Raw genomic sequence first — 26,434 nt, 5'->3', positions numbered from 1 at the left:
GTTTTATTAAAATGGGTCCAGCGGCCTGTTATTAATGCCTACACATTACAGTAAAAACATTTTTCAGTTTAAATTGCTGCTGTATGTCGGGGTCCAGAATTTATAGTTGAATGGTTGCTATATATTGTAAGGCGTTATAAAAAATTTAACACTTTAAAAAAAACTGTACTGTGTATCATGGGGAGTTTAAAAACATCCATGTATAATAAGTTGATTAAAAAATATGTATAGTCTTTTTTTTAAGTTTATGGATGTATACTCAGGTGTTTAAAAATGCTATCCTTGTATATATCACAAGATATTTTGAGAAAGAATAAAAACACCATCTGCAGTAAGACTTTTATTTTTTACAACAGGTTTAGTAAGAGATTTTCTTGAAGAAAACAATCATCTATAGTAAAGTATTTTAATAAAGACTATGTATAGTAAGTTTTTAAAGGACCATATGATAATGACTATGTATAGTGAGGTGTTTTTGGAGGAAAAACTGCTCTAATGAGGAATTTTATTTTTTTAACAACCATGTATATAGTAAGGCATTAAAAAAAGTATAGTTTTTTTCGTCTGAGGGCTGCATACATTTTATTTTTACTTACTAATTAAACACTGTTCTAATGTATCAATAGAACAACCAATTGCACACTATATAATGCAGTTATTTAAAATAACTGCTAAAATGTCGACGGTGAGCCCTAAATGCCCCAAAGACCACAGTTTAGATACCCCAGCTGTATAAAAAGGAGCTTTTTTTTTTTAAGACCAGTCATAGTAAGATTTTTGGAGGCATTGAAAGAAAAGACTATAGTATAGTGATTTAAGATGAATGATTATCCATTTTGAAAACAATTTCTATCCTCTCATGGGCACTGCGATATTTCTTTTCAATTTGAGTATGCAGGCATCCAAAAACAGAAAAAGACAAATTGAATGCCTCTTTAAACACTTCCAACGCCTGTGGAAACGACTTCAATCCAACACATATGTCTGGAAGCAAATGTGTTTGTCGACGCGCTATCCGCCCGTGGTTCACTGCCAAATCAGTTACTGGCAAAGTGGCAACTCTGCGGAATATTTTAAGTGGGCTTGGCGAGATTCTCGATATGGAGCTCCCAGCCCACTGAGGATTTCCAAGACAATGTACACGTATTCACGGATGCAAATACAGACTCGAGCATGACAGACCGGTCGGTGGGGGAGGAGTTGAAAAGTTCACTTGGGATTACTTTGAGGTTGAAATCAAGTGTTATTTGGAGGAAGGGGCGAGCAGACAAGCAGCGCGTTTGAGTAATTTCCCTTTTTGCCCCCACCCTCTATTTGCAGCTCAAAAAGAAATAAACACTGTGACGCATTTGCTCTTTCGGTGTATGCTCTGTTGTTAACCCAAAGTTTCTAAATACGGCGCGAATACAGCATAGGAAAAGCGGGAAGAAAGCCTCAATCCCTTGACGCCCAAATTTATTAACCGAAAAAATGGGGTGTAAGTGTAAATATTAATTGTATTATAGAACATAAAATAGGTATTTGTGTAGGTATGTTGCAACAGGCAACTGTGAAAAGAAAATGATAAAAAAAAAAATCGCCTGTTCTCATCTCAGGTTTGGAGATGATTTTCTTGCTGTAAGTTATTTTTGGCGTTACAAATCCTAAAACTATTGAAAAAGACATTGCGGCCGACCAAAAATACTTGTCATCTGCACTGTACCTCCTCACGTTAGTGGCACAGGTACACAAATGTGTGGTCCAAAAATGAAGGCAAAATGAGTCTTAGCGGTCCCCAAAAACATGTAGTGTTCTATTTAACCGGAAACTATGGACAAATTCTTGCAAAAGTTTGGTTGATATGTGTTTGTAATATAATATATCAGATAGCAGTGGAATATATATGCTATTTTTTGCTGCAGTTGGAGTGGAAGCGTTTTGTAGCAAATGCACAACAATATGAGTCACGTGGTCATGGTGGTATGGACTTGCAGAAGCAATTTTAAAAAATCCTGTTTTTGCAGCTTGACAAAAAAAATATTTGTCTAAATATGTTTTGAGCGGAATGATTGAAAAGATTGGTCCTACGGGCAGCAACACACTGAGGTTATTTCGCTCCTTTAAAGATCTTTTTTATCATACTTTTTCCCTCACAACAAATGTTTTTTTATGTTTCATCTGACAGCGTTTCATCCAGTACCTGGCCTCCAGAAATACATTGTTCAACCTCACCAACTTCCTGGATAAGGGAGCCCTGCAAGGTAAAACAACAACAAAAATTTCCCTTTCCTATCTCATCACATATAAGGCAAAATCCTCCAAGACACACTTGGTATGTTTTGCGTCCTTCTTTCCTAGGTTACGACATGTCAACCTTCATTCGAAGATACAGCCGTTACTTGAACGAGAAGGCCATGTCCTACAGACTTGTGGCTGTGGATTTCACCAAGATGAAGAGGGGGTAAGAAGTAGAAAATGACCTCAGCCCATCAGCAGCAGCTTTTCATAACACTAGGGGTAAAAAGCATAAAGTTGAACCGTTTTTCTACTTGCCGTCGGCTGAAAATGACATCACCGGTTTTCAAGACTTGGGCAACGACCGATCTCGTGATGTTCATAAGCTGAACCGTGATTGGTCTTACCAGAGCCTTCCCCTAACCTGAAGCATTCTCTGGAGTTATGTTTTCAATTGATTTAATATTGATCATCAATTAAATAAAAGGCGAATGCTGATATTCTGAGTCAAAATGTCAAGTATTCGTAATGAATAATCTCAATGTTGTCCTGAAGTCACATTCAAGTGCCAATTCGGGGCAGGAGCTAATAACTGACTTCAATACACCGACTGATACACAATACCTACCGGTGCAGGTATACCCGAATACTAAAACTACACGATAACTTCAGCTCTACTTTAGATTGATTTTATGTGAAGAGAAATTTCAGTGTTAGCAACTGGTCCTTAATACTGATAAAAGCAGACTGATACTTGTTGTTTCTGAATCTCCCCTCCGTTTTCAGTTGCACAGCGTGCCTCGCCGGGCAGACGCTCATTATCTATTCATTCTTTGTCTTGTGTGTCTTTTCCTCATTTGCAACAAAACATTTGTCATTGTGCAGAACCGACGGGGTGATGCGGACCATGAACACGGAAAAGCTGATTAAGACGCTGCCCATAATTCAGAACCAGCTCGACGCTCTGCTGGATTTCCAGGTAGATATCAATTTCCGTCTCTCTGGAAATCAGCGCTCCAGCCGTTTGCCCTCATTCTCCTCTGCAGGCCAACCCCAACGAACTAACGAATGGTGTGATCAACTCTGCCTTCATGCTGCTCTTCAAAGACTCCATCAGGCTGTTTGCCGCTTACAACGAAGGGGTCATCAACCTCTTAGGTAACACTCACCTTGACATGAGTGCTCTTATGATTTAACATATGAGCGCCGCGGAATTGATGTGCTCGTTGCCATAGCAGCGATGTAGGTTTCCAAACACGTTCGGTGCTCATCATAGTTTTTTTTTTTCCCCTCCCGCCCCTGACTGCTTCCCCCTCCTCCTCCGTTTCCTCTGGCTCGTACTGCAGAGAAATACTTTGACATGAAGAAGAACCAGTGTAAAGATGCTCTGGACATCTATAAGAAGTTTCTTTACAGGATGACGAAGCTGTCAGAGTTCCTCAAAGTAGCTGAGGTATACACACACACAAATATATATATACATATACATATATATATATATATATATATATATATATATATATATATATATACATACACACACACACACACACACACACTCTCTCTCACTCACTTCGGGTATATCCACAGCTTGGTTTTAGTAGCCCCTTCTCGCCGTTATCCTGACAAAGATGGATGCTCTTGCGGCCCTCTGTCGCCCAGTGCCCGCGAATCATTCCTATCTTCTCGCCTCGCCTTTGTTCATAACTGACATGAAACAGTGCGAGGCAGGGGCCAGAACCCCAGCACTCTGCTCCAAGAAATATTATTAGCTCTCAAGGAGCTTCCTGAATAAACATTGTTTTTTTTTACAGCTGGTTCAAATTGATTTAAAGCAACTTTGGCTACACTTTTGAGAGTAGGCAACTATCATAGGGCAAATCTTAGATTTCTATTTACTGAATATTGCTTTTTTGATTCTCAATTTAGAAAGTAAAGTTGAACGCACTAGGCCCATTAAGCCATTAATCAAAACATTATTAGAAATGCATTTGGAAAAAAAACAAATTATGGGGCAAAATGGGCAGACTTACACCTCAAATTGTTGAAAAAATTAAAAAAAAAAACACATGAAAGACTTGCTTATATATTTGTACTATTTGTATTTTTTTGTTGGAATATGATAAAATCCAATAAAACTCAAATCACAAAGAAAAATGAAAGACTTTGTGCAGCATTAATTAAGCACAAATGTGTTAAATATGACTACCATGACACTACTACTAATACCAACACATACAATATAACAAGATTTGATGTCCTTATAATGTCATTAATTGTGCCATGCAATGCATTTTGGGAACTGAAGTTTTTAACAATGTACTGTTACTGTTAGCGCCTGCTATTTGTGGGGAATATGTACCAGGCCGGCCTGTGAGCAGTGAAAATTCATAATTATTTGACCACTCTAGAAATATATCCAGAGGAAACAACTATTTTATTCATCATAAATGTTTTTAATAATCGTAATCTGTATTTTTTTTTGTCAAAAACCGGCATCAGCCTAAAAAAAATCGAACGTCGGGCCTTAACGATTCAGTTCATGTTTTGCTCCATGGCATGTTGTAAAAAAAAGACAAACATTTTGATAGTTTTCTAAAAAAAAAAAAAAAAAAAAAAACCCTCCATTTTGATTATTTTTTAAAAGCAAAAGGAAATGTTTTATCTTGATTCAACTAGGCAAAGGTTTTCTGCTTTCATGGAGGATTGACACAGATCAGAGAATATTTACTGTTGTCAAGCTGAGATTCTGAGGATATAGACAATTATAAACGTGGAAAATCATTGATCAAAACCCATTATCGATGAATTCAATAATGGATTAGCTGTTGATTAATCGTTGCCCCTCTAAATCAATTCCATTAGGATGACACGTAATTGCTTTGGCTCTGCGAGCCAAAAAGTAAACCCAATTGTTCTTGGTTGTCCATGCTTGAGCAAAATCCGACCTCAGTTTTTACTTTTCTAGATGTAAGAGCTGCTTTGGAGGGTGCACCCAAGTGATGTGAGGCACAAGTAGAAGCCCTGACGGTGACTTGTTTAATAGTCCTTGACCTCGTCTTCTTTATCTGTGTCCTAAGAGTCCACTTATCTGTCCGAGGTGTTAGTCCAGCGGATGGATTTGCTGTCGGTGTTGCCCCCCCCCCCCCCCCCCTTTTATCAATGTGTTGTCGTCATGTTACGATTCATCACGGTCATGCCATCATCCACCCCACGTTGGCCATTTATCATTGATCAATCGCTCAGTGTGGCGTCACAAATTCTGGATTTGTTGATTTCTGTTTGCGCATGAAGTAACGATTGGCCCTATTTCTTTTCTCACGTGGACCCCCTGCCCCTTTTTTTCTCCATTTTTCTCCACCCACCTTCCTCCCTATCTTATTTGTTTGTTCCCTACGACAGGAAGTTGGAATAGATCAGGGTGACATCCCCGATCTCTCGCAGGTCAGTGTACATCTCACCTCCTTGTCTTCTTGCTTTTCACTGCCACCTCTCCTTCTCCCTTCCTGTCCCAACACTCACGTTTCCATACATGGACTCGCCTCATTTAACTCCTGATTGTACCTGTCACCAAGATGCGCTCCTCTTCACTCTCCACTCACCTATTTTTATTTTGGATTTCCAACAGTCGTCCGGGTTTTGATGGTGTATGAGGAAAGGGTAGACCCAGCTTCTTTTTTTTTTCGTAATTGTATCAGTTCTCGCCTTCTCTTTCGGCATTGCAGGCTTCTTATAGATCGGTTAGCAGGCTTAGCTCGGCTAGAATACTGCCCCATCAGCAAATGCAGATTGCGACTAACTGCAATAATGTAAAGCCTTAAAGCATTCAAGTTCATCTTCCAGTATGTTCAGTTGCTGTGGCACTGAAATGAAAACACGTCGATTGCGGTTTCCTCATCACTGGGACTGTCAGGCTTCGGCTAGGTCAGTGTTTTTCAGTCTTTTTGAGCCAAGGCACATTTTTATTTTTTTTTTTCCGCAGAAAAAAATTACGCCATGCACCACCAGAAAAAATGAAGAAAAATTCTGTAGCCTATATTCGTAATATAATCATTCTCACTAAAGTGTCCATCTTTTATAATTGCTTATATTTTAATTGCACCCCCTGTCAAAGTTAATGTAAATAAAACGTTACTTTCACTATATTGCCTCACGCAACTCCTCATACTTGGTCTTTCATCTGGGTCAGGATTTAGGGTCCATTTAGGGGTTAGCATCCTTACTTATCCTAAACAACTTCATTCCTGTCACTAGGGCTGAATGATGTATTGTTTTCAGACCGTAATCGCGATCTAAGACGATGCCATTTTGCTTTTGTCAAAGCTTAGTCTTTATTTTTTTAACGCTATAACCCAAGCCCAAGCCCACACAAATCAGTACATGCCACTGTGAGAGGTCACACTAACCAGCTCTAAACCGGTTTAAAAAATATCGACATCACACTGTCACCTATACTTTCAGAAGTCATTTGTTTTACGGCTGTTTGGTAATGCTAGGCGCTAAGCGAGCTTACTCCCCAGTGGCACAGACTTATACATATCATATGTTAGTCCCTGTGCAGCAGAAGCAATAAGCTACATGGATCCTTTCCTCTCTGGCGACAAATAAACTACCTTACTGACGGGAAGCACTTTGAGAAGTCGCTAAGCATGCTAATCTCTAACGTGAAATGCACAGTTGGGAAAGACTCTAAATACTGTAAGTGCTAAGGCGTATAATAAACTTTTCGCACAAGTCTGGCTGGAACAGTGTTTGGGGGAGAGCAAGCAGCTTTGAACAGAAAACAACATTTTATTTGTTATAAAATAATACAACTATGTGCATTTGCAATTCAGAAAATGCACAAACAACGCACACCCTGCTGAGGTCGGCACATAGAATATCACAGCTATATCACACAACTAGCTACCTGCTGCCATTGACTAATATGGAAGATTATTTTATGTTTACTCTGCTGATCACAGCAGCAGGCGACGCACTATTTGAGGATAATAATTTGTTTCTTTTTCACCCAAATGTTCATGCCAATTAAGCAAAATGGGATCATTTCAGACAATATCTCATGCTACACCTGCGTGTTGTGACAGGACGTTTGAAAAACACTGACCTAAGGTACAAGAAATTCAGCTTCCAGGAAAAAAAAAAGTTAAAAATCCAGGTTGAGGCAACAAACAGTGTCAGAAGTGGCTGTCACAAATTGTGTTTTCTTCTTCCTCCTGTCGCAGAAAACAAAAGGATCTTACATTGTAGGTGGTGGGTTGCATACTGTGTTACTTCCTCCTTCCCACCCGTTTCCACACCCCTGCACGCAGACCGTCTTTGATCAAACGTGTGATGTCGCGCACGCGCCGCATGCACACGCGGGCACGTCCGCTCGCTCGCTCGCTCGCCTGCTTGTTGCCTTGCTTACAGTACGCCACTGTCCAACTGGTGCAGATTGCTTTTTGCCCTCTGGCGGGCTGGCGGCCACGACAAGCGAAAGGCCGTGAAACTTCATGAATAGAAAATGAGGATTCACCGCGCCAGCCTCAGTCTTCATCTGCATGACGATTCTCTCCCTTCTCAACGCCGGCGTCTCGGGAGGGTTGCTTTTAATCGCACCTGACCTAAGATTTACAGTGTAATCATTATACAACGGAGGGAAAGATATGAGCGGTAAATAGAACGCCCCCCCCCATCCCTAAACCTTGTGTCATGAATGATGAATAGCAACGCACACACCTTTGTGATTGCGTGTGTGTCCCAGCTAATATTGACTCGTCTTACAAGGTTCTCTTTTGCAAGCAAACTACTGTCTCGCCCACCGCAAAGAGCTCACAAGACAAACTACTTCCAGATGTGTGTGCAAGCATTCTTGCGGATGGTGACGTTGTCATATTTTCACTCTAAAGGAAATTGCTCTCCTCGGTGTGCTGCAAGAAGCTAAAGCGCAGCTGAACTCTCGTTTTCTGTGCCCGACGGAGCTGCCTTGTTTGCTTGTGTTGTAGGCACCTTCGGATTAAGGTCAAAGTTAGAGTTATGGTCATTGTGATATCAAGATTGAAACTGCGGCGTACTGGTTTCACATCTAGACGCAAATAGACATTGTTTCCGCTTCTTATGATCTACCATCAATAAATCAGTGTGTTAATCTCCTTCACCACCGTATTAAAGCAGATGCACAGACAAACAAACATACACAACTGGCGTCAGGCAGAATCACCGTTTTTTTTGAGAGACCCCGAAAATGCCGAGTTTGTTCAACAATTATCATTGAATCATGAAAAGAGAGCTCGCCATTTGTCAAAATAAATAAATAAAAAATAAAAACAGTTTAGTTTCCTTTTCAAATAAAAAGCAAATGAATTGGAACATGAAGCAACGTTCTGCTAAATTGTATGTCACCTTTGCAAAATTGTATGTGCCTTTATTTTGTTTGCATCATGCAATTTTCTGGCAGACAATACAGGCATAAAATAAATAATGGCATCTTCTGGAGTTCCTGAATTTAAAAAGAAAGAAAAACTTGAATCTCGGTCCTAGAGGTCCCACTACAAGTGTAGTTCTGGGTTTTAGACACAGATGGCACAACACTCTGTATTAAGGGAATATATCATTGAAAAAATCGATCTCACTACTGGATTTACCCAGAATGTAGATTTTCGGAAAAAATATAAAATCCACCAAAATGTGAATGTGGTCTCGGCCTGACGCCAGCAACATTTTAACAAGAATGTGTTTGGGTTAGATTTTTTTTTAATCCAATTTTTCCTCTCTATTATATGTGGGTTTTTTTCCATCTGTAATGTTTTTGTTTATTTGTTTTTATTTTTTTCCTTGTATAATATGGTGGGACAATTTGGGATTATTTTATATGCGAGGAAAAAAATTCTCATTCTGGATTTTATGGTGTATGCCGGAATATTTGTAATATACAAGAGGTAACCCAGTGGTTTTACTCTGCTTTTTAAAAACCCAAATATGTGCACATCAACTGCATGTAAATGTAGTCATTGGCTAGCATGCCGCTTTTATTTTAGGCTACTCCCAAATTAAGATTTGAATCAAAACAGGCGTGAATGCTGAAAATACAGCAAAAAGAAAGCGCATGACTTGTCTGTCCACCTGTTTTCTTGCTTTTTGTTTGAAAGCTGTGTGGTGCTCTTCTATTCTGCTCACCATGTCAAAGTTTGCTGCATGTTGCCATGGCTACCTTTTTACTGCCTAATGCACTCTGTTACCTTCCTGCGAGACCCAACTTCTTCCGACGTGTGTTTCTTTCACGTGTGGGAGGCGATTTCGATACAGAAAGTACACTTGATTACTCCATCCACTTGTGGTAATTGCCCCCATTGTTGCGACTTTTGTGCCTCAAGGCCCCCAGCAGCCTCCTGGAGGCCCTGGAGCAACACCTGGCCTCCCTGGAGGGCAAGAAGACCAAGGAGTTGAATGCAGACACCAGGTGAATATTTTGAAGCCGCGGGCGGGCGGGCGGGCTCGCATCCGCCGCACGGTTTGTTCCATCCCTCCCTCGTCTCACAGGGCGTCCACCCTGTCCAGCGCCGTCTCGTGTCTCGCCTCTACCGACATGTCCTTCGCCCGCATGGATGAAAAGGAGAAGCAGCTAGCCCTGGAGGAGGAGCAGGCCAGACTACAGGCTCTTAAGGTAATGTGTGAAATGTAAGGAGGTTGGACCAAATGGTATTTTATTCGGGTTTGGTTGGAATATCAAGCGAGAAACGGAGCGAGTCGGCTCAGATCGGTCGTTCTCGGGCCGTCTTGGCGATGTGACGTCCGCCACGCGCTGCTAGCATCCATCTGGATTTTCTGGCGCTAGAGCAGCCTTTTCCATTTGTTCCTCGCTGCACTGGCGGAATGTAAATGAAGAGGTCTCCCGCCTGGCTCAGGCAGCCTTTTCAAATGTGCGTTTGAGCAAGCGGGGCTCATCTCAAATTTGAATGTAAAATCAAGCTTCCTTTTGACAGGTGCGCCGGTAGAATGAGCCGGAATGGACAACGAGCAGCGGAATCATTCTGTTCTTTCGTTTGAAAAAAAAAAATCTGTGCGTACCAAACGCATCATCAAGGCTGACAGAAATCCCAAGGGTCATGGGAACCCCCCACCAGTTGGGAGTCTAATTTTACCTTTCATCACGGGATTGGGACGGCAGTAGAAGCTGATTTTTTTTTTTTTTTAAATACCGCGGGTCACGGGAATCCCGCCGGATTCCCACGGGATGTTGGTCAATTTAACCTTTAACTCATTCATTCCCAAAGACATCCTCCGATCATAAATACAAGCAGTCAAGCAATCAAATGAGTCAATGTAAATGCAAGATATTATTGCAAATGTAGGCTTTTGCCTGATGACTTCGAGGGCGCAATCATGTTTCCGGCAAGCAATATTCTTTTATTATGAAAGTCATGTAATGTTTGCTCATCTTAATTCAGCAGCGGAGAACACGTACTGCGTATTAATCTGCATTGATTCGTGTTAGCTGGCCTTTATTAGACTATCGATGTGTCCTTGCGCCCACCTTAAAAGTTTCACAATTGACTTCAAGCCTCACCGGTCTTGATTCCAGCTGAAAAAAGGTTGAGTATGCGCATGCCCGTTTTCCCCAGGATCAGCACCTGAAGGAGATCAGCATGCAAACTCCGCCCTCTGCCTCCCCCGGCAACCAATCCATAGGCAACGCCCACAACAACAACCACGTCACACCGACGCCAGAGTTGTTCGGCTCCACGCTCTCGGCCAACAGGTGTCGTATCCCAGTGGTCCACAACCTTTTTTTTCTATGAAGTGCCCCTGTGAAATATTTTTTCAGCCGAGCAACCCCGAACCGACATGAAGCAATTGTTTTGAAGCAAAAAAAAAAAAAAAAAGAATGAAAACAGTGCTGAGCCATACATGTTTGATTTATTACACTTTTGAACGACATTTGTCGCGAAATCTCTCGGCATATCTTATTTAGCGACTCCAGAAAATAGATGGTATAATATTATCTGTTTTATTTCTGGCTTGTTTGCTTGAAAATTTGGGGAAAATCAGAAACCTTCAGAAGGGACCACAGGTGGGAGGGAGCCCCCTTCCAGGTTCAACAGGTTGAAGTGAATGCTGCCTGTACCAAATACAGACAAATACAAATTACAGAAAAAACATATTGTGCCATACAGTGCAATGATTATCTTTTGTGTTTCATCAAAATAAGACATTTCATTTTACTTTGGAAAAACAATCGGTTTTAACAAATGAAGTAATACAGTATCAATCACTTTTGTGAACTACAGATTAATGCTCTAAGCAAGTAACATTCCTGCAGATATCGTATCGGATCGATATTGGTATTGGACAGTAGGCTGCAATATATATCGACCTTGTATCGGTAGCGAAAAAGTTGTATCAGGACACCTGTACATAAAAGTAGAACTGCCCATACCTACGGAGAAAAATCTCATGCAGCCTCTGAATCGCCTTCAGGCGATCCCTTTTGAGACCCGCTGCTATCAATAGCTAGCGATAGCAAAGTGAGTTGTGGAGCTTAATGTGGTACTTTGCTGCCATCTTGTGGCTCATATGTTAGCACTTTCCCGGCGACACCCATCCCTATCTGCGACATGAGAAACGAAAGCAAAACATGCCAACTTCGGTGCGCGCCTTGGAAAGAAGTGACAACTTTAAAGTTATTCGCTCGCGCAATGAATTATTCATGTCAGATCGTGGTCTAGCGTCTTTCTAGTTTATTTATTTATCTTCATTTTCTGCCCTCGCCCATTTATCTCTCCATTCCACCGTTAATATCCTTTTGTCCAATTTCCTTATGCGGCCGTCTGATATTCTTTCTTTTCCCGCCGGCTCGTCAGCGTTCCCAACCTGAACAGCGACTTGTTTGATCTGCAGCCAGCTTTCATCCCCGCCGTGCAGTGCGCTCCTTCCATCTCCTCCGCCAACAGTGCCTGGGGAGGTACGCCGCATACACACTGGCGCACACACTCGCATGAAGATATGTTCAGAGAAACCGCTTCAGACGCGCGGATAAGCAAGTACGAGAGCCTCCGTATGTTCGGCAGCGTCACCGCCATCTTTCCCGCCTCGTTTCACGATCCTAACCGCCGCCGTCTGGTACAGTGAGTCGTGTTCGGAATCCCGCGAGCGCCGCTGCGTTCGCATACGCGTCTTTGCTGTCAGCGTCGACTCGGAGATGTCTTCATATACGTCTGTTGACCTTTACGCAAAGCAAGCGTTTTGCTCTTCAAAAAAGCAGGAGACAGATGTGTGCCGTGTTACAAGATTTTTTCAGCCAAAAGGCTTAAAGGTTAGTTTTAATTGGGATCTTGGTTCATTTTCGTACTCTGCTCTTATCTGTAGGCCTCAAACTTGAATCCCTAGCAGGGATGCGCCGGACAAAACAAAAAGAATTCAGGACTAGCTGTAATCAAAAGATAGACAATCTGGTTCAGTCATGATTGCTATTGTTATCAATTTTGTCATCATTATTATTTTTCTCTTAATGTTCTCTTTCTTGCGCTTCTGAACTTTTGTTGAATTCTGATCTCGATCTTTATGTCTGCTTTGTGTAATTCTTCTCCAGGACACCCTTGTAAAAGATGTAAATCTCAATGGATATTTTCCTGGTGAAATTAAGGTTTAAAAAAAAAAAAGCAACATTGACAATTACAATGCAAAATATTATAGCTGTCATGCTCATGCCAAGGTTTGCGGAGAGATGCAAATTTCCCGCAAACTCAACCGAGTTCACCCGATGAATTTGGAAAATATTAGAAAATAATACTAGTGAATGATCAGAATTACTCAAGCTTTCAGTCGGAAAGTCTGGAAAGTAAGAAATTCTATCTTTAACGTGAGAATTCGGAGAATCAAGTCAAAATTCTTACATAACAGTGTGAATTGTGACTTTTTTTTTTTTGCTTTCTTCCACTTTACCGGTCCTGGCACTGATCTAACAGGTTGCTGGGCAAATTTTCTGTCCCTACATCGTATTTTTTCCCTCCCAATTTTTGACCACGGTAAAGTTGTTCCAAAGGAAACATCGCGTTAATGATGGACCTACATCCCTCAGGACTGGAGAGCCAGAGCCAGCCTCTGCAACAGAACGCGCCCTCCATGACAGTAGATTTCGATGCCGTGTTTGGGAATAAGGCCGCCCCTGCTAACGACGGAACGCAGCCAGCAGCCGGTAAAACCTTGAAGGCGTCTGTCTGTCCGTCCACACTGGAAACTAAAACCTTTTGGCTTTGCGGCCAGCGCCAAAGTGGCTTTTGATTAACCCCCGTTCTTTGCAACTTGTGGCTGCTATGCAACACGGGGGCGCTTTGCTACTTTTCAGTCTTGCACCCTGTTGTTTGTTTCATGACGACTTGAAAATTTGCCTGGTAAGATGCAGATTAGGTTCTCGGCGGATGAGGACTTAAAAGTCACATTTTGACAACCGGTAGGCTTGGGAAATCAAGTACCTTTCATAGTTTATTTTCCTTCCTCACGTAAATTCTTCCGAGTTTCGCTCATCAGGTTCACACTGGTTTACGCTTGCTCAGCTTGGTCTCTTTTGCTTTTCTTCCCGTTAGTGTGCAATCAAGGTGCAATTATTTTCTAGTGTCTCTCCGCTTTGACACCTCCCATTCACTAGCATCGGGACTGGAAGTTGAATTGCTTTCAATCAGCTGGCCAGTGATGCGTATGCCCTTTGTTGTTTTGTTTTGTTTTTTTCTCTGCCTTTTTTTAAAATGAATATTGGAGAGAACAGGAGTGTCAAACTTTTTTTTTTTTTTTTGTCGTGGCCTATTTTATAGTTAAAACTTCCCTCAATGGACCGTTGAGATGAGGAACATAAGTAAATGTTGAAGCATCGCTTAGCTTTATTACTACGTAACACAATGATGGATTAGTTGTTTTGAATTCAGAAGTAAATAAGAGTTTGTTGGGTAAAATCTTGCAAAATCTCACTATGTGTTAGACATGAGAATTTGAATCATCTCAGTATAGCAAATAAATGGTTTAGTTCTTTTACAATCAGAAAGAATAAGAGTGTGTTGAATTATTGCTTAATTTCCTAGGGCAACCAAAATATCTTGCGATATTTCATTGTTATTAGGTACTAGATATGTCATTTTAAAATTTTGTAACTCAGTTTAGCAAGGGTCATGGAAATTGGCATGATTTGCTTATGCGGCCCGCATCAAATGATGCGTCGGGCCGAATATGGCCCCTCTTCCCTGAGTTTAACAACTGTGGGATCGAAGATTCTAAATGGACAAGGACTCCCTATTTTATAATACTGTATTTTTGATTTTCTGGAGAGTAGAAAAAAATCATCAAGGGAATTATTTTTCTCATAACCTACTTTGCTTTGGCTATTTGATTGATTGCTTCCAAGAAGCTTGTGACTACAGTTGAACAATTTTGAAACATTTTAACTCATTCAATCCCAAAGACATAAATTTATGTTTTGTTTTTTTTTTTAATCCAGACTATCAGTCACAGGTACCTATGTATATCTTTTTCTGATTGTTTCTTTTTCATGCATCTAATGGCTGGTACAAAAAATAATTGCGTCTCATATTGACCATTGATTAGTTAACGATTAATCGTTGCCTCTCCAGTTTTATTACTCCTAAATGTTGTGCTTTTATAGATGAATGTCGTGCTAATATCAAGATAAACTACAAGTTAATATGAAAGATGCATGTATAAAGAATAAAGGATTGTAGCCTTTGCGATTTCATTTTACATTGCAACATGGAATTGAATTTGATTAAGGGCTACTTGCGTTGCGCTGGTGTAGCTTGTGGAAGTCACACATGAACGCATCTGCTTGACTGGCTGCCTCTCTCCACGCTGATTTCCATGTCCGTGTTTTGCTGCGTGCGCGCGCATGTATTGTCAGGTGTCTGCTTCTCCTCACGCGTCCTTTGTCATCTTCATTTTGTTTGCTCTGTTTTGATTGCGCCCTTTGCTTTAACGCCGGCGTTCGTTTTGCCCGGCAAAGAATCGCCCAGGCAACTGGCTTCCATCTGCTCTTCCCCCTTGAAACTCCTTCAGCGTGCCGTCTCACTCTGCTCACACGTCACACATGATAGCCTCTTTTGTTCTCCATGTTTGCGCCGCGTCTTACCGTGTTTGCTATTCCAATGGAATACTCCATGTTCTATCACCTCCGCTTCCTTCTGCTCTATTTGATCTTCTGAGAGGGATATTTTTTTCTTACCTTCTCCTCCTCCACACTCATAATTCAGTAGGATTGAGCAGGCTTCACTGAGGCGCTGCCAGAGGGTCTTTTTTATTTTTGTCTTAGCCACAAGACAAATTAGACATCATAAGTCTTAATAAGGACACAAGGCGGCGTTTTATCATTGGGGATATATTGCAGAGCCACCCACAATCGTTTTTAATTTGCATTATAGCGATCATTTCATTCATTAATAAATGTGTGTACAGAGTTTGAAATTAGCACTTTCACATCACTGTTTGCTTTTTTACATTTGTAAATTTCGGACTTTGCGCCTCCACGTCCGCTGAAAATCAAGAGACTACCGATGTTAGACCTAATCGATAATCCGTACGGAACAATCAGTGCAATTCCGGCCCCTGTCGGAGGACAAGGAGGTCGAGTAGAAGGTGGCAAGTCAAGTCCCGTAACATGATAGCGTAACACGTCATCTATGCGCAACACGGGACAACTTGAATATAAGCAAACCGAATAATATCTGGATATCAATGCTATCCCCTTATCAGGCTTTTATTTTTCAGTTTTGAAGAAGCGTTGGTTACGTTCCGATTATCTTGACACATACGCTTCTCTGGCAGCCGCTGATGTGAGGACGAGACGCATGGCGCATTCAAATGCAGTTGCACTTTTTATTCAAAGAATAAGAAGCCATTGAGGCAATAAACATTAATAACTGTTAATAATAATAATGGTTAATCTTTTTTTTTTTTAATTCAAAAAAAGTTGCTCCAGGTTCCTGGTAAAAATCTGCAAAAATTGCTCCACAAATTTAGAAAATCCTCCTCCAAATAAAGTCAATGATTCACAGAAGTGCTCTGCAAAAATAATTTGAGCCTTGGATAATATAGTTTTGCACACCCTTTTTTTTTTTAAAGCTCACTTTATCATCTCACTCCCGCCTTATGTGCCCCTTCTCACTGGCTTTCCCACTTTCATCTACTAGCAGGAAACGTGTGTGCTGGATGTCTTGTGTCAGCACCCGTCAGAGCTACAAACCACTTCCTAACTAAATATTATCCCTTACCCCCTCCCCCCTTTTATGCTTCCTTTTCTGTTCTCTCTGTTCATGAGGTCAGCGTGGCCATCTTGTAGCCTGTCTTGGCATTTTCCACATTCGTTTTCATCTGGGCTTGATTTGAAAAGCCTTTTGTAGTCCCTCCTGAAACACCTCCTGGCTTTTTGCGGCATAGGATGCCATTAACGAGTCATTAGCTCCAATGAATGCTGACATGGGAAGTTGTTAACCCGGCCACCTACGCTCGCGCGCCAAATTGCTTGCTGCCTTTTCGCGCCTACTGGCGACACGTTGACAAAATCGCTATCAGGCCACCCTCACAAACGCACGCGCGGTGTCGAGTGTGTGCGCAGCATCGATTCGAGGTTTCGGGGAGTCTAAAACATCCGGATCCGATCCGCCTTCACGATGTCGCCCGTTGGCTTTGCATTTCTTCACGAGGCGGCTCGTATGGCCCCGGCAGGTTTCGACACCCTGGGAGATCTGCTGAAGCCGACGGTCCCCATACACGCCGCCCATCCTCTCCCGCCGCAAATGGTCTTCCAGTCTGGAGGAAAGCTGCTGGCCAATGATCTGGACTCCTCCCTGGCCAACCTCGTAGGCAGTGAGTCAAGCGCATGCTATGCTCTCCTTGTAGTTCTCAATCCGGTCGCAAGTTTGAGATAACGTGAGTCATCTCGTTTCCTCAGATCTGCAGTTTGGTGGAACTCCATCCAAGAAGTAAGTGATTTGCAGTCTGCCTGAAGCATAGCGAAGCGCATTTCATTTCCTTTAGAGCGCCTTGTTGTCCACCTTGAAGGTGTCCACGTCGCAAAGCATTGCGGCCCGCGTTTGGAGGGGAGTTTTTGTTTGTGTTTTAGGTCTGACCTCATTGCAAATGTGTGGACTGGGTTCGTAAATTGGTGTTGGAAAAACCTTGTCAGGCGTCAAAGGGTTGACCCTGAATTTATTTTCAAATATTAATTTTTGGGGGGGGTGTTTTGAGTTCAAGTAGATACTGAATTAAGGGGAAATGCACATAAAATAGATATAAAATACGGTACGATGCAAATTGACAACAGCGGGCAACAATGTTTAAAAGTTTCCTATCTCAAGTGTGGAGATTCTGTTACTGTTGTAACTCTGATATTTTAAGTTAAGAGTTACAACTGTTATAATTTTTTTACTATTATTAAAAGACATATTATCCATAGTTTACTTACCTTTACTCCCACTCACTTTGACTGTTTTTGCGCGTGTGTGAAGAGTGAGCATGTTACTACAAATCGCCATTGTGTCGGTGAAAAATCTTGAAAAATACTTGCCACTGGCACTCTACCGTACCTCCTTATGTTAACCATACAGGTACAAACTCTGTTTTGCCATATTTTTCACGGATGGATTCGGTAGTGTGCTTTGTCCTGGTCTTATCTTTGTGCTGCCGCCCCTGCAGGCCGGATATGCAGTGGAACCAGCCGGGAGAGAAGAAGCTGACGGGAGGACAGAACTGGCAGAACAAGACCATGTCCACCACCCAGTGGGGCCCGGCCCCCATGGTCCCGCCACCCATGCCTGTGCCGCACGTGGTGAGACATGCGCGCGATGGCTCGCGCTTGCACGTGGACACGAGGACAATCTTATCACGAATCGCGTTTGGCGTTCCTTTTTTGTTTCCTCCGTTCCTCGCCGCCATTCCCCGACGTCAGCACTTCCTGCCCAGCTTGACCACCTCACGCGCTTCTTCCGGTTGTTTTGCAGAACTATCCCCTTGCCTTCCTTTCCCTTCTTCGCTTGTTTTGCATTTCTCACGTCTGTTTTGCTCCGTCGTCATCTGCTTGCCATGATTTCTCCTCGTCCGCATTTGACCCTCATTTGTCTCGTGGGTTTTCATTCCTTTGTTTTTCGCTCTCTCTCTCTAAACCATTGCTGTTTATATCTGTCTACTCATCTTGTTTTGTCTTTTTTTTTCCTGTTGCATCCTGTTGCAGAATGGAATGTTCTATACTAGTTATGTAAGTACCGATCCACTAACAGCTCCTTTTCTTGTACCGTCTTCCCGTTAATCCACCGTAGCCTTACTCTGGGTGCTAGAAGGCAAACATTGCGCATCCGTCGCTATTCCACAACAGCGGTGAAATATTTATTTGTTGTTAACTAAGCGATTGCCAGGCTGTTGTGCGCGAGTCCTCTAGGATGTTTAAGCATACATTGCCACAGGAATGGGTTTGCATTCGAAATTGCTAATCAGTCAAAGTGAATCGGCGGCGAAGACTTAAATGTTCCCCGCCGTTATACTTCCACCACGTATGCACTTTATCAGCATTAAAGGTTCGCTTCTTTTAAGCCAACGCTACCCTAGAAAGGGAATTACTTTTATTGCTTCCGGTGTCAACAATTCATACTCCAGGGCACAGGCAGCAACTTTTCCACGCACTAAAGCTTAGAAACTGCATAAAATTCCCGGGGGGGCGCTCCGGTATTTTGGCGTTCACTTCGGTTTTTTTTTTTTTTTCCCGTTGACCAATCCTGAGTCATTTCCCATTTCTTTTTAGGCCCCAGCTCCCGTGGCTTTCCCCGTGACGACGCCGCAAGTGCCTGTGTATGGAATGGTGAGGGAAACATTTCATCAACACGAGACTTTGAAGAGGTTTTAGACGGATTGATTGAAAATGGGAAAAAACATAATTTTATTAAATACGACGTGTATGACAGATAGACCAATATGTTTTTTCTCAGGGTTGATATGATGATGATGACGATGATAATGATGATGATGATGATTATTATTATTGTAGTAGTAGTTGTAGTCAAGGAGGCCGGTGAGTGATATTTGGAGTCGATTTTCAGTATATGGGAACTTTTCAAAGATAAGTGAAATTTTAGCATTTCTATTATTTTTATATTTTGAGGAACGTCATTTACTGTGGAATAGTAGCGAGTTGTTGTTTAAATTTTCATTGAACTTCTTAAGACATGCTGAGGACCTTGGGAGCTGCTTATACTTTTTGTCAGAATTTTTCAGCAAAAATATATCTTGTCTTATTTTTAAAAATACATTAAAAACAATTAACATTAATGCAAATCTAAGAGTTTGATTTTATTTTATTTTTAATTACAGTATTTTCCTTTTACTTAAAATGAATATTGGTTGGAAATATTAGTTTTCTGTCTTTTTAACTATCCATCACTGAAAAAACAGTAAAAAAAAATGCAAACACAAACTCATTACTTTGTTGAAGTGTCTTTGTAACTATTTTTACTGACCAACTTTAAAATGTTTTTTTTTTTCATTTCATTTATGCTTAATCAGAAGAATCTTAAAAAGTAAAATGAAAAATTTACAGAACATTTTCTAGTCAGTAAAAATATCAGTTACAGAAATATTACATTTAAAAAAAAAAACAGAAGTTGCAGTATTTTCAGAATCCTTTAACTGAAGTTAAACAAAATGCAGTTTCCCTAAAATTTACTGTACCTATAAATTGATCCAAGATTTAGAAAAAATGAATACAACATAAAACAATAAAACATCAAAATGCTGAATTTTGGTGCCGATATTTGGCCCGGCCATTTATCGGTCTATCACCAGTTATAACAGTATTGTGCGTCCAGTAATATTTAGCATAATATAATTGCCTAAGAATATTTCAGTGTTTTTGGAAAACAACATATGTTTTTTTGTAGCGCATGTTCGACAGCTCCTTGGCTTTTTTTTTCCTTTTGTTTTACATGTTCACACATCCATTGAAGCTTTTTATTACAATAATACAAAAAAATGTATGTACCAGTGTTTTTTTAAAAGCACCAGTGTTTTTTTTACCTCTTTTGCAAAAATATAGGAAATTCTGCAATTGTGCTGCACGGCTAACAATTTCATACAATGGAGGATTTGATTTAATCGTGAGCTTATAAAAGACGAGGTCCGAGTTTGTGACTGCTGTTTTTTTGTTGTTGTTTTCTGCAGGTCCCCCCACAGATGGGTCAGGTGGGTGGGGTACCCATCATGGCCCCTCAGCCCATGATGTACAACCAGCCTGTCCTTAGACCCACTAACCCCTTCGCAGCCATGCCCGGAGCCCAGGTCAGATTGCGTAAGATGAAACCTTGGCATTTTATCCTGGGATTCGTAGCTTCATTTCTGCCATCTTTCTGTCTTTATTCAGATGCAGTTTATGTAATCCGATCGAGGGCGGGGAGGGGGGGGGGGGGGAGTCGAGTGCCAAAAACGACACAGTAACACAAAGAAGACAAAACACAAGCGGGGCGATGATTTGATCGAGCCAAATGGACAAAGACTGCAACAGATACCCCCGAAACAAGTCGATGAGTCTGGAGGCCGGGATTGCCGTTTTCTGAAGCGCCGCGCAAACGCGAGTGTGTGAGTACGGGTGTGTGCGTATGGATGCATGGGTAGCTGCGTTGCTGGATGGGAAGCGACGGTAGGCAGGATGCATGTGACTGAGGCGAGGGCCTCTGCTGCCACATAGCTTTATTTCATACTGGTGCTATTTTGTCCCCGTTTGGCTACGTCCGCCCGCCGACCGCGCGCGCGGATGGAGATACTTCAGACAAGCGCCGTTCCATCTCGCGACTGGGATTCTTTTCTTCGCCGCCCTTCCGCGCGGAAAGGCGGGCCCGGCTCGCGATAGCATGCTAGCACGGCGAGCCGGAGGTCTGACGACGGGATGGGATTCGTCTTGGTGCGCGTCAGGGCTGTTTTTCGATTTTCAAGCCTGCTCACAACGTAAAACGTGAACATGGAAAGCCCTTTGAGCATTATATTCCATATTCCAATCGTGCACGGAATTGTCTTTTTTTTTTTTTAGGCTACGCTAATTGGACAATTCAGCGCATCAGTAGAACACAAGGACAACTGTATGTCTCCAGTGACTAGGGCTGAGCGATTTCGAAAAATATCAAAATTACAATTTTATATGCAGTTATGTTCATGATTTGTCACAATAATGACCAGGGATAGGCGCGTACCGATATCGGGCCCATACCTCATCCTTTTACATGTAGTATCGGTTCCCACAATGCTAGCTGGTACTCGGTTTTACAATCATAAACTGCATGTTTTAATGTCGATATTAGAAAACAGACAATTTCATGAAACGTTAAGGAAATTGCCGTATTTGAAATGGTAGATCTTCTTTTCTTTCCTTTTTAAATGATCTGTCTTTGTTTGTTTAGGGGCAAATTTCATGTCAAAAGTACTAGTGATATCGGAACTTTCCAAGATTTGAGCACTCACGGGTATAAGTCCTTCAACGACCCTTATAATGTCCTTATGGAAAACCATTTTTCAATGAATTAGGTTTGATAGCTGTTTTGAACACATTGTTGGATGTGATATCCAAAACTGATTTTGGTTCCTCACAATGGCGTCAAAAATTTGGGCTGTCAAAGCGGTTTCTAAAATGGGGGAATGTGAGATTTTGCCAAAGATTTTTGCAAGTATCAGCAAATGTAATTAAATGCTTTTTATTGCAGTGACAGGAACAAAACAGTTCTCCTTTCAAATTAAGAGCAAATTAGTTACAACATGAAGAAACTCATTGCTAAATTGTGTCATAATCACTCATCGTGCCTTTATTTTGCTAAGTTTTATACGGATGTCCTTTCCTTGATGCAATTTTTCAGCAAACAAGCCAGACAAGCCGCACAAATTATCTTCTGAAGTTGCTTAATATCCCAAGCGCTAAAAATGTAGTTCCAAAGTTCAGTAAATTGGATGGCACAACACGCTGTTTTTCCCCCCATTCTTCACAAAAATAAATACATCTGCATGTATATAACCATAATACTAACATGAAATAGTTACATGAACTTACTATGGTTCCAAGGTAAATAAAAAAGCAAGTACTAATTCCTTTAATTGCTTCTATGCTAGCTTTCTGTTTGCAAATATTGATCGTACGTAGCGACTGGGGGCTGCACACACCTCTCACCTCTTGCATTGTCTCATTGGCCATGAGTCCAATGGCCATCAGCTAGCAAGTCTCACTACATGGGAATGCCAAATTCAATTTCAATCATCATTTTAAAAACATTTTTTTTCCAGCGTAAACAACAGTGGTTTAACAAGGATTCAATACTCTGCGCTACTTCTGGAAATTTCAAACCTCTTCCCCTGTGCTAAATTGTCTCACAAGAGACAATTGAGCGCACTAGTGGGATATCAAATAAATGCTCAAACGGCTTTCCATATGATAATGCGCACATATTTCTCGCAGCTCCCGTTTGGGTTTGACATTTATTTCACCGGCTCGTACAAATGGAGAGCTTTCTTTTCGCTTATTTTCCTCTCTCGTTCAACTTTCCCAAATGAAAGTCCACCACTGATGGTGCCCCCCTCTTAAACTGTCTTTTATGACCTTTTTTTTTTTTTTTTTTTCTGCTGCTGGTAGCTTCTTCACTCAGCCGACCCATGTCATGGCTAAAGAGGCACTTCCTTTAATCTCCTAACTCATTCAATCCCAAAAACATACTTTTATGTTTTTTTAAGACTATATATATATATATATATATATATATATATATATGTATATATGTATATATATGTATATGTATATGTATATGTATATATATATATATGTATATGTATATGTATATATATATATATATATATGTATATGTATATATATATATATATATATATATATATATATATATATATATGTATATATGTGTGTGTGTATATATAGATGTATGTATGTATATATATATATATATATATATATATATATATATATGTATGTATATGTATTTGTATATATATATACATGTGTATATATATACTGTATATATATATATATATATATATATATATATATGTATGTATGTATGTATGTATGTATGTATGTATATATATGTATGTATTTGTATATACATATGCAGTATACATATGTGTGTGTATATATATATATATATATATATATATATATATATATGTATATATATATATATATATATATGTGTGTGTGTGTATGTATATATATATATGTATGTACATATATGTATGTATTTGTGTATACATATGCAGTATACATATGTGTATATGTATATATATATATATATTTGTATATACATATGCAGTATACATATGTGTGTATGTGTGTGTGTGTGTCTTTGAGATCGAATGGGTTAAGCTGCACCGATTGCGTTAAAGTGTCTTTAAGTAAATAAGTCCTTTGGTTTTTCGAACAAAATGTCGTTTTCTAAATGTTGTCTCGTGCTCATCCAAAGAATTCCGCCGCAAAAAAAAAAAAAATTTGCACGGGGTTTTTGTGCCGTTTCATTGGGCGTGACTTTTCATTGGAGGGCTATTTCTCAATCACACAAAATATCAGCTATTACTACATGCGCTTGCTTGGTGGCAAAAATGCACACGCAGACTTTTGCACGGATGTGACCAAGCTGCAGCTTTCTGGTGTCAAAACAAAGACGAAAAAAAAACATGGGGGGAGTTTTCCAGTTTGTGTAAACACACCAGCCACTTTAGCAGGTAACTAGACGTTCCTGCCGTTTGAACGATGGACTTTTTCTACTCCGAGCCCCGCCCCCTTGTCTTCACGCAACCCCAGAGCAGTCGGCGCCACTCCCGCTTTTTGCTTCTCGTTCGTGTCTCGCGTCAGCCGTAGGTGTTCAGTAGATTTCCCGCCTCGTTCCGTACTATACTCCACTTTCCTCCCGTCTTAGTGGGCGTGGCCGGCTTCTCTCTATCAAAGCGCGTCCGCGGCGTCTGCTCAGGCCCGTGAATGTCCGCCGATAGTCATGTGACCCAGGGCCCCTGGAGTTGTCTCGATCTGATCCAAAATCGTGGGTCGCTATCAGCTGAATTTTTTTGTTTTCTTTTAAAAGGTCACAAAGCGACAAATATCTTGCCAAAAAGAAAAGCTATAGCTAGTTTTTTTGGCTAGCTATAATGTTTATCGTAGCTAGTTTTATATTACACAATGTAATGTTTCAGATTTTTTTTTTAGCATCGGAAAGACAAAAATAATCGGAAAAATGAAGCACAGTGTGAGCTGCGGAAACATTTTGCTTACATGGCCAACATTCAGGACAATCTGAAAGATGCGAAAATCTAAGCCTGGATTGGAAAAAGTAACACGTTGACAAATGGGACATTTGAATTGGATACACTGTTTTTTGTTTGTTTGTTTTTAAGTAGATTTTAAAAGGGTGGTACCGATTTGTGGGCTGCCATTTTTTTGATTGAATTGTTTTTAGAATGAACAGCGGGTTAAAAAAAACAAAAAACAAAACACCAAATCTTAGGGGTCAAAACAATAACATTACGTTGGGGTTTTTTGACCCATTATGGGTAATTTTTATCCAATTGTTTTGATTGAACAGTTGGGTGAAAAACGATCAAACTTCTTGTTATTTATTTTACCCCCCATAAAATGTTCAGTTCCCTTTTGACCCAATTTGGGTTCCGACGGTTTTTTTGAGTGAATAAATCGGCCAAATCTGTTTGGATGATATAAACAACCTTATAAGTTGGGTTTCGCTTTTATTTTATTGTTTTGATCCACTTTGGGTCATTTTTGATCCAACTGTTTGTTGAGTGGATAGTTGCGTCAATAATAACCAAACTTTTTTTGGTTTGTTTTTTAAACCCAAAAAGTCACGTTTAGATCCCATTTGGGTCTTACTTTTTTTTTTTTTAATCCCTGCCAGAAGAGTAAACAATTGGGTTTCAAATTTTTGGTATGGATACATTTTGTAATAAGTTGGGTTTAATAAGTCGGATCAAAAATACTTCAACATCTCGAGTTGAAAAAATAAAAGTTGTCTGCCTTTTGGAGTTATTTTTGATCCGCTTGTTTTTAGAGTCAACAGTTGGGTCAAAAATAACTTTGCATTTTAAGGGAAATCAATTAATAAATTCGATTCAGCCCTTTTTTGACTAATTAACACAAAACGTTGGGTTGTTTTTTTACCCGATGTTTCATTATTAAAACCGTTTGAATTTAAAAACATGAAAGCAAAGTAGAGGACAGACCCAACTTATTCAAATTTGGGTTATTTTTTACCCGACTGTTCACTAAAAAGTTAGATAAAAAAAAATAACGTAGCATCCGAACGGTATCTTTGCGTTCCTGCTTGGGCACAGCCCCCCCCCCCTCCCCAACCCAACCCTAACCCCCCTCACCTGATAGGTGAATTCACAAACCACATAAAACCTCTCCTGACCTCTATGGGACAACTCTCGCAATTTCTTTGGTTTTTGTTGTGCTCGGAACCCGGTTCTGTGTCGGTGGCGTCACGTGTGCTCGATTTCTGAAGGCAAAAACGGATGAGCCTTTGAAAATAATCTTCAAATCAGCGAGTGCATGGTTGTTTCATTGATTGTTCTTTTTTGAAAAAGCATGTAGTGACAAGTGACCATCATCCATGAATTTTCCTATTATTCAAATAGTTTTTTTTTTTTAGGGGGGGGTCATGACTTGTAAATGAGCAGCCAGAAATATGTTGCGTCAAAGTTCTGTGATTCTGCTGCCATCTGATGTTCACTTCATGTATTGCAGCTTTATGGGAAAAAAAAATCTGAAAAGTGGCGGCTCGGTTTTTTTTTCCCTTTATGATAACCTCCATTATGTTCATTTAAGCTTTTTTTTTTCTTCTTCAAATGGCGTTAATAATGAAAGATATCAGCACAGATGTAATATTCCTGCTCATGTACACTTGGACCCGCCGTCGAGTGATGCCAAAGGCTTATTAGAGCTGGTGCCACCTTTCAATCTGTCTCTTTGTACATTTCTATTTATTTAAAGCAGAATTATATGGATCGAATCGAGCATGAAAAGGCAAAATGACAAAAATCACGGGCTTTTATTTTACAGCAGTATATTTGTTTATTCAGAGGATTGTTTTTCTGTCTTTTTGGAAGAAATAAAGTCATTTTCCATTACTAGACGAGTTTCCTGTCTTGTCTTCCTACTTGAGATATTCTTTTTTTTTTTTTTTTGTCAATCTACAGAATACGATTA

General features: G+C 40.5%; 1 protein-coding gene and 1 long non-coding RNA gene across 6 annotated transcripts in view; one reads left to right on the top strand and one right to left on the bottom strand.

Moving 5' to 3' along the window:
• Positions 1–22,958, top strand: part of LOC148428601 (phosphatidylinositol-binding clathrin assembly protein) — a 41,240-nt gene extending 18,282 nt beyond the window's left edge. Inside the window, exons 3-20 of one of the 5 annotated variants that reach the window (XM_088416555.1) lie at positions 2,165–2,240; positions 2,338–2,440; positions 3,100–3,193; positions 3,261–3,372; positions 3,561–3,667; positions 7,440–7,460; positions 9,570–9,655; positions 9,736–9,859; positions 10,818–10,954; positions 12,057–12,157; positions 13,274–13,390; positions 16,918–17,058; positions 17,144–17,174; positions 17,887–18,019; positions 18,422–18,445; positions 18,986–19,042; positions 20,398–20,514; positions 20,597–22,958. In XM_088416555.1, the coding sequence (XP_088272681.1) occupies positions 2,165–2,240; positions 2,338–2,440; positions 3,100–3,193; positions 3,261–3,372; positions 3,561–3,667; positions 7,440–7,460; positions 9,570–9,655; positions 9,736–9,859; positions 10,818–10,954; positions 12,057–12,157; positions 13,274–13,390; positions 16,918–17,058; positions 17,144–17,174; positions 17,887–18,019; positions 18,422–18,445; positions 18,986–19,042; positions 20,398–20,514; positions 20,597–20,611 (1,596 nt within the window). In that variant the 3' untranslated portion in view covers positions 20,612–22,958. Of the gene's footprint in view, positions 1–2,164; positions 2,241–2,337; positions 2,441–3,099; positions 3,194–3,260; positions 3,373–3,560; positions 3,668–5,616; positions 5,659–7,439; positions 7,461–9,569; positions 9,656–9,735; positions 9,860–10,817; positions 10,955–12,056; positions 12,158–13,273; positions 13,391–16,917; positions 17,059–17,143; positions 17,175–17,886; positions 18,020–18,421; positions 18,446–18,985; positions 19,043–20,397; positions 20,515–20,596 lie in introns of all 5 variants that reach the window. The other 4 variants (XM_088416551.1, XM_088416568.1, XM_088416577.1 and 1 more) reach the window with 4 other exon arrangements.
• Positions 11,094–14,118, bottom strand: LOC148428602 (uncharacterized). Its single transcript, XR_015865843.1, has 2 exons — positions 12,067–14,118; positions 11,094–11,314 (listed from the first exon to the last, which is right to left on the bottom strand). It is a non-coding gene; the product is annotated as an uncharacterized LOC148428602 (long non-coding RNA).
• Positions 22,959–26,434: the final 3,476 nt, after the last annotated feature.

Source organism: Hippichthys cyanospilos, chromosome 1 (genome assembly GCF_059441005.1).
Source record: "Hippichthys cyanospilos isolate Australia breed blue-spotted pipefish chromosome 1, RoL_Hcya_1.0, whole genome shotgun sequence".
NCBI lineage: Eukaryota > Metazoa > Chordata > Actinopteri > Syngnathiformes > Syngnathidae > Hippichthys > Hippichthys cyanospilos.
Note: the sequence above shows the minus strand (reverse complement) of the source record. Positions and strands in the feature narration are given on the sequence as shown.